Source organism: Nyctereutes procyonoides, unplaced genomic scaffold (genome assembly GCF_905146905.1).
Source record: "Nyctereutes procyonoides isolate TBG_1078 unplaced genomic scaffold, NYPRO_anot_genome, whole genome shotgun sequence".
NCBI classification, from domain to species: Eukaryota; Metazoa; Chordata; class Mammalia; order Carnivora; family Canidae; genus Nyctereutes; species Nyctereutes procyonoides.
The window spans coordinates 63,569,176-63,577,603 of NW_026575126.1; the positions used below are offsets into that span (position 1 = coordinate 63,569,176).

The window sequence follows — 8,428 nt, forward strand, 5'->3', positions numbered from 1 at the left end:
TTGTGCTCTTCTTTCCCAACTGCATGGCTGGTGGGCTTTTCTATCCAGCACAGCTTCCCAGATGAACCCAGAGAGACCAGGATGGGGGCTAGTTTGCCTGGAGACGCTTCAGCCTAGCTCCCTGCATCCTGGGGACTCCAGGGGCCATCTGGCCAGGACATTGTGCAGTGCCAGGGCTGTGACTGCCAAAGGGTCTCTTTCTCACCCGGAGCCCTCTCCTGACTGGGGATCCGGAGGGGGGTGGTGCAGGTTGTAGGCCAAAACCACAGACGCAGAATAGGAGTTTATAATCTGCCTCAAATATACTCCGCTCAGGACTAACATCTGGATACAAGTTTTAAAATGATAACCATAGTTGTTTACATCCAACTAAGGGCTGAGTAGCATTTGGAGTTTGTATTCCAGATCCAAACACAACATTTGTGGGGTATGACCTGGTGCACATGTTTGAGTTACAAGAAAAGGGACAAAATAGCCTAGCTGGTGCTAGGATATGTGGCTGCCCCTCAATCACACTCACCGTCTCAAAGTCAGAGTCAAAGGTAATTGCAGATAGACTGTCATCTCCCTAGAAGAAGAGATGCAAATATTGAAATTTTAGGGCACCTGCTTGGCTCCCTACAGTCATATACACAAGGTAGAAAGAGCTCATCCACAGCTATGGAGGCAGAGACTCAAGAAATTCAGGACACACGAAACAGGTGGTGGCCAGATGGCTCCATCCAGCAGAAGGAATGGGTGGGGGACACAGCACAGAAACCTTGCCTGAGGGGCTGCTCTGTGTCTGTTGGTCCAGAGACACCATTTTCAGGGAATTGCTGGGTACTGTTGATAAAGAAACAGTTCAGGATAAAGGGATTTCGTTTTCTGCACTGTTTAAATGTGCTTGCATCACCTTCACATCAAAACATGAGGAATCTGTAACTGGATCCTATAAGAGCAAGTCAAAGTCATTTAAAAAAAAAAAACACGGGATCCCTGGGTGGCGCAGCGGTTTGGCGCCTGCCTTTGGCCCAGGGCGCGATCCTGGAGACCCAGGATCGAGTCCCGCGTCGGGCTCCCGGTGCATGGAGCCTGCTTCTCCCTCTGCCTGTGTCTCTGCCTCTCTCTCTCTCTGTATGACTATCGTAAATAAATAAAAAAAAAAAAATTAAAAAAAAAACACATTCATTCATTAATACATGCATTATTATTCGGAATAATAAGGCTTCCTGCCCTGGCCTGGGGGTTGGGGGTATATTTCTGTACCACTTAATTTCAGTTAAGTTAGGAAATAAAATCTGTACCACCTAATTTCAGTACTAGGATGTCATTTCCCAAGAGAAGAGTGTTTCCATGTTAACTCACCCAAGTTTATTTTTTTTAATTTTTATTTATTATTTATGATAGTCACAGAGAGAGAGAGAGAGAGGCAGAGACACAGGCAGAGGGAGAAGCAGGCTCCATGCACCAGGAGCCTGACGTGGGATTCGATCCCGGGTCTCCAGGATCACGCCCTGGGCCAAAGGCAGGTGCCAAACCGCTGCGCCACTCAGGAATCCCACCCAAGTTTAAATCCTAAAAAGAGAGAGAGAGAGAAAGGAGGAACAAAATTTAAATCCTTCAGACTGTTGTGTTGCTGATTGAAGCTGCTACTGAGGGGACCGCACGCCCCTCTTGTGAACCAATGACACTGTGTCTGGCTGCTGGAGTGAGTACGTCTCAGCGAGCCATCTGTGGTGTGGTGGAACCCACTTACTATCCTAGTGGGGCTCTGATGCCTTCTGAAAAGCACAGAGATGATCCAAGGCTGAGCATCAGCACTTTGAGCAATAATTCTGCTAGCAGCTTGAAGGTCCCCTGGAAACAGGACCACAGCGGAACATGGATCAGGTGTTGCTACACAGCCTCTCTGAGACACAGTCTGGACTAATGGTACAGCGGGACTTGAAGTGGGACCAGGGGGAAGGTAGTGTGCTCAAATAAACAAAACCTTTTATCAGCCACTTAGATTTTCGATGTCACTAAACGGGTGATGTTTTCAGGTGTAAATAGCACATGCCCATTATAGAGAGGAGTTTTCTTTGAGCAAAGTGGATTAATATGATGTGCAACATTAAGGAAGGGAAGGCAGAGGATTTGATGTGCAGATCCTGTTCAAGACCAGAGGAGCCACAGCAGCAACCATGTCCTGGTGCCCTGGCATCACAAAGGACACACCTGCCGACCGCACGTGTGAACTCCCAAGAAAACTACATAGAGAAGCCAAAAAAAGTTTCTCTTGTGGAGACTCATCATTATGACTTGTTCTGAATAAAACCTTGAAAACTGTGTAATGACCTGAAGGCTCAACAAGGGATTGAGGTTATGTGTGTTACCTTTCTCTGCAACAGGTCTGTTCACCCACCACGTCTTCTCCCCAGCCTGTCCCCCACCACGGGTCACCACCTGCGCCCCACCAGTCAGATCTGGAACCACAGAGCCTCCTCAGACCCGCCCCTTCAGTCCCCAGGAGAGAGACCACACACAGTGTTAAAAACAACCAAAGCATTAATGGTTGATTCCCTGAGCATGAACCGCGCTGCTGCAGGCTGGCGAACTAGACAGCACCCATTCATGGCCCGTCAGGAACACAGGGGCCTCTGGGCACTGGGCAGGCAGGCAGGGGGGTCCTGCAAGGCCAGTTGTAGCAGCAGGCCTCTGGGCCAGCTGTGATGTTGGCCATGCCACCAACCCTCCGCAGCTCAGCTGCCTTGACAACGGGGGACACGTTCCTCTACCAGATGTTTAAAAGCACTGGAAGTATACATACACTAGTAATTCAACCCTGGGGCAGAAGATATGGCATGTCCAGAAGGAGATGCAGGGGCCTCTAGGGACTAAGTACATGGTGACAGAGAGGAAGACGTCTTCCAGAATGGTGAGGTGAGGAGTTTGGGCGATTGTCTAAACAAACAAGAAGTTATAAAACAAACAATCAGTTGAGGTTTCTGGAAATTGACCTAAGGGCATACAGCAATAGAGAAAGATTCATTCAAGAAAATTTACTAAATCTGAGGAAGAATCTGAGTGAGAGTCTGGGGCACTCCTCGCCCCCCAAGCTCCATCCCATAGAAACTACTTCAGAGAGACCTGCTCTAGGTGGGTGCAGGCAGGATGGTGGGGAATGGTGGGGGAGTGTTCCAGAAGTAGAGTGTAAGCTCTGCCCCAGGGGTGGCAGGCTAGGGATTCTGGGTCCCCAAAACCCCTAAGCCAGTTAGCTTTTAGGGCAGAGGTTCCACACAGGGAAGGTCAGGCCCAGAAGGACAGCACCCCTCCTGGAGCAGAGGTGTCACTTCAGGAGAAGCATGTGGCCGTCCCCACTGCCAGTTCTGTGCAGTAGCACAAAGGTCCTTTCCCAGGGGAGAGGCAGGCTAACACTTGTGCCCAAGGGGACTGGCTTTATTTGTGGCAGGTAGTGGAGCATCTTCATGCTTCCCTGATTCCACTGCCAAGTCGAAGACCACAGTGACACAATGGAGAGCAATTGCAAAGCCCCCTCATGGTGCGATCATACCAACAGAAAACTAACCAGCAGAGCAAGCAGAACTACAGCAGGCCCAGGAGAGCCTTCCCAGGGTCATGGTCAACCCTGAGGCTCAGGGAGGCTGCCTACAAGCACTGGACTGCACGCATCAGCAGCAGGCTCAAGGTGGACATGGAAACACCCCCCACACGCACCTAGATCAACCAAGGGGCACAAGCCCACCAGCACTTGGGGCCTCAGCATGACCCTAAACTAAACACTAGTTGAACAAGAAGCTCTGACCCAAGAGCAGCTCCCAGGAAGCCAGGCTTAGAGGTAAAATCACACATCCTTGGAAGTCTGGGGGGGCCACGTGCTCATCTAAGGCTGCCCTCTTAGGTGACATGGGAGGGGAGCAGTCCAAGCTGCTAGGCCCTGGTTGCAGGTGGGCAAAACCGTAAATCCCCATCCTGTGGCAGCAGCCCCCAGGCCACATACCTCAGATGCGCACACACACACACACACACACACACACGCCACAGATGCACATGTGCACAAACACACACGCACACACCACACATGCACATGCATGTAACACAGCACAGGTACACATGTGCACACATGCATGCATACACATGCAAATGCATGCACACATGTACACACAGTGATAAAGGGCAAAGTTTTGACTGGCCACGGAGCTTACCCATAACCTTTGACCAGAAAGTGGCTTCTGCTGACCCAGGGGTGACCCCTAGGTAGTTAGGCTAAAAGATACAAACAAGAAAGAATGTGAGCAGGGAATCAGAGGCCGCACAGGTGTGGGAAGACCAACTGCAGAGTGAATCCAGCCAAATCGCTCAGCAAACAGACAAACCACCAAGCAAACCCCATCGCTCCCATGGGGAGGAGGGATCAATACCAAGTTGCTATAACATTCTATCTAAATGTCTAGGTTTCGATGAGAAACTATGATACACAGAAGCAGGAAAGCATGAGTGGAATAAGGGAGAAAAGCAGAAATAGTCCTTTGAAGAGGCTCAGGTAATAGACTAGCAGCCATCATAAATATGTTCAAGCCCTTTTACCAGCACTGGCTCTTACGTCACAGGTGGTCCCACTCAGGCTCCATGTCACCCCTGTGGCTCTGTACCATGGTCAGCGGGGCTGCTTACAGCCCGCACAGTGAGCCCCCGGCACATAGCACATGCTCTGTGAACTTCACCGGCCAGCCTGGAGGCAGCTCCATTCCACTTAGGGAATGGACAGACAGAGCAGTGCCTGCTCTCAAGAGGTTTTTTGTCTAATCTCAGACTGATCCGAGATCAGCAGAAAGCCACAGGTCAGCCTGGACCGAGGGCTGAGAGTTTCCTAAGCGCCAAGAGACCTTTGTGCCAGCTCCTCCACGACTGGACTCCTTGAGACCAAGGCACCAGAGCATAACTGGTTTTGTGTCTCGGACTCCCATGTATAGGGGGCTTAACAAATGCTTGCGCGTGTAAGAATGTGTATAGTCACATAAAAGTGAAAACAAGAGAGGGAAAGCTGGGAAACAGGTAAAGTAGGAGTAGCCACAGGTTAGACTTTAAATCACGCTCTTGAAAACACGTGGCTGTGGGAAAACGTCAACAACAAATTAAATGGTAAAGGTCACGACACAATTTAAACATGATCTCGATTTTTAGAAAATCTACGTGGGAAGAGATGCACTGAGGAAAGACTGGTGGGAAGTCCACCCGATATTGAGGTGGTCTGGCACAGGTGGTTAGATCATGGGTAAGCTGCCTACGTTTTCTCTAGCAGTCATGGCTTTCGTAATCACGACCTGGGAAGTCACTTTCTAAAGATGAAGGAGCAAGGAGTGCGCCCAGGTAGGTGAGCTGGAGTAGGCCAGGACTTGGTGCCTTAAGGGATGCTCCGGTACTGGGTAAGCTCTGTGCAGCCCTGCGGGGCTCGGCCCTCTGAGAAGGAAGCAACGTGGCCAAAATGTCTCTGTCTGGAGCCCTCCAGAGGCTTCTCACGGTGCCCACAGTAAGGTGCAAACTCCCTGCATGGCCTGCGAGGCTCCCTGTGGTCAGGCCCTGCTCTCCTTCTGGAGGGGCAGAGGGCAGCAAGCTCTCTCAGGCCCTGGAACAGTCCCCACCGTCCCACCTCCCACGCTCTCAGGTCTCCTTGAGCAGGGGCATCCAGGGAGTCCTGGACACCTGCTCCAGCACCCGGCCTGAAGCAGCCCTCTGCAACCCACCGCGGCCCCAGGGGCCTGTTCCCTGTTCTGCTCGGGCCACCTGAGTGCGGTTGCAGGCCTCGTTCTCCCCGCACCTGCACCGCAGTGCCACTCATTCACCCATCGTGACACCTCCAGCGGAGGGCAGGCGCCCCCCAAACACTTGGCAAAGGCGCGAGCTGTCAGCACGCCTGCCCTCACCCTAGGGAGGGAACTTGGGGGCACCTTCTCCGGGAAGCCTCCGCTCGGCGCTGGGCCGGAGGCGCGGGGCGGGGGGGGGGGCGCTGGGGCTTCCTTCCCCCCACCTCCACGCCTCGCACATCTGGAGGGCTCGGGCTGGGCGCCCCGGCCGCTGCGCCCCCCACCCCGCCGCCCCGAGGCACGGGGAGGGGCGGGCACTTACGCAGTGAGCTCCGTAGCCCCGCGGGCCGCGGTCGCAGGCTCGGCACAGGCCGGGGCCTCGCAGGCGCCGAGCGGCGAGGACGCGGCGTCCGGGAGGGCTTCCTGGAAGCGGCGGCCTGTGCAAGGGCGGGCGGGGTCGAGGGGCGGCTGGAGGCTGGGTGCGGGGCGGGACGCCCGGCCGGCCGGCCGCGGGCGGGGACCCGAGGGCCGCTCTTGTGCGGTAACAATAAGGGCGGCTGTGAGCCGGCGGCCGCCTGCCGTGCGCCCCTTCCTCCGGCCCGCGCCCGGCCCCGCGAGCCCGGGAGCCGGAGGGAACGGGGAGGCCCGCCCGCGCTTACCGTCTCTGAGGCCGGCTCCGCGGTGCCCTGCGACATGGCGGCGGCGCTGCCCGGCCGGCCCGGGGCGCTGCGGGCGCGGCTGTCCCGCTGCGCGGCTCCGCGGGCCCCCCGGCCGCCCGCAGCCTCCGGGCCTGCCAGCCCGCGCGCCGGCCGCGCCCCCGCTGCCATGGTAACCGCGCCGCCGGCGGGGCCCCGGATGTGGCCGGCGCCGGCGAGCCGGGCCGACCGTGCGCGTGCGCAGAGAAAGCCGCGGGCCGACGCGCCGCGCGCTGGGAGGTGCGGGGCGGCGAGCGCAGCCGGGCCGGAGCCGCGGGGTGGAGCGCGACGGTTCCCAGAGGGCGCCCCCCGCCTTCTCTCGCGGAGGCGGTGCGACAAGCCTGGGCGGCAGTCGCCCCAACGGGATGCAAGTGCGTGCTCGGTTGACGCTGAGAGGGATAAGGGGCGTGTGCAGGGTCCCAGGCTGCTCGCTCCGGACACCTGGCATTCCGAGAGCCCTCCTCCTTTTCTATGCCGGGCTCTGGGGTTCTGATGCAGCCCCAGGGCAATAAAAAGTGACGGGTCTGCACGCACTCGGTGTGCATCATGAAGATCGTTAGGAGCATCGGGCTGCAGAGTTTGTTTAAATCATGAATAGCAAATATGATTTGCCCTTGCACCTTGGCACAGGTGTGCAAGGGCACTTGCTCTGTCCCCTCACCCTGCTTTCTTTTTCCAGCCACTGACATTATCTGCTAACGCGTTGCGTGTCTGGAATGCAAGCTCTTGGGGCAGGGGCTTTGTTTAATTCACAGCCGTCCCCTCATCCCTGGGAACGGGGTCTGGCCCAGGCAGGTGCTCCATTAATATATATTTGGAGTCCGGGGAGTCATGTGCCTTCCCTGTGGCGCTGTTTCCTCAAATATCTAGTGGGGGAAAGTGTTGCCATGAGGATCAAGTGAGGCAATAGCTGTAAGGTGCTTAGTACAGTTGGTGGTCCGCCCCAGAATGAGTGCGATGCGACACGTGTCCTTTGATGGGGTGGATGACTGACTCCTCACACCGCTGCAGTGCGGCGCAGCAGAAACGCCTGGCAGGTTATTACTGCCCTAGTTCTCGCACACAGGCTGTCTCCCCACCCGTAGGAGAAACTGAGCTGCTCATTTTAACAACTGCCATTTATTTCCTGGGGATACTGCCCACGAGGTGGACAAGAGCTTGTACCACCTAAACGACCTATGCCCGTGTGCCTTTTGCTCCTGCAGTCCCCTTGCTCTTCTGCTTGTGTTGTTTCTCTTACTTTGTCTCATTTAGTTGTCAGGACAGTCCAGAGCCCCCCCCCCTTTTTTTTTAGATTTAAAAAAAAATATTATTGAGAGAGCAAGCACAAGCAGGGGAGGGGCAGAGGGAGAGGGAAAGCAGACTCCCCACTGAGCAGGGAGCTGAGATGTGGGGCTCCATCACAACCCAGAGATCACAACATGAAGGCAGACGCTTCACTGTCTGAGCCACCCAGGCGCTCCATGTCCACAACTTTTTCCTCTGCTGTTCTTTTTTTTTTTAATGACTTTTTCTTCCTTTTTTTAAGATTTTATTTATTTATTAATGAGAGACACATAGAGAGAGAGAGACAGAGACAGAAGCAGGCTCCATGCAGGAAGAACTCCAAGATCATGCCCTGGGCCAAAGGCAGGCGCCAAACCGCTGAGCCACCCAGGAATCCCCTCTGCTGTTCTGAATCCTAAAAACATCTAAAAGCCTTTCAAAACGTATTGGCAAAAGCTGTCCTGACCTCATTTGTCAACAGAAGTCTGAGCTGAAGCTATTTACAGCGTCCACACATTCCGCTTGTATATTAATGTTTTTCACCACAGAACTTTTAATGCATTTGATTATGGTGTGCCCATCATAGCCTGGCAAGAATGTGACCTCACATTACGGTGTATGTGTACCACGTAACTGCTCACACATTTCTGAACCACGTGTCCTCAAAAGTTTCGGGTGAGG

General features: G+C 54.6%; 1 protein-coding gene across 7 annotated transcripts in view; it reads right to left on the minus strand.

The window, feature by feature from the left end:
- Window positions 1–6,574, minus strand: part of IQCE (IQ motif containing E) — a 45,805-nt gene extending 39,231 nt beyond the window's left edge. For 4 of the 7 annotated variants that reach the window (XM_055340606.1, XM_055340607.1, XM_055340605.1 and 1 more), the window contains exons 1-2: window positions 6,446–6,561; window positions 521–568 (exon numbers count right to left, since the gene is read on the minus strand). In XM_055340606.1, the coding sequence (XP_055196581.1) occupies window positions 521–568; window positions 6,446–6,481 (84 nt within the window). In that variant the 5' untranslated portion in view covers window positions 6,482–6,561. Of the gene's footprint in view, window positions 1–520; window positions 569–2,791; window positions 2,926–4,187; window positions 4,249–6,108; window positions 6,320–6,445 lie in introns of all 7 variants that reach the window. The other 3 variants (XM_055340608.1, XM_055340610.1, XM_055340609.1) reach the window with 3 other exon arrangements.
- Between the last annotated feature and the right edge of the window lie 1,854 nt (window positions 6,575–8,428).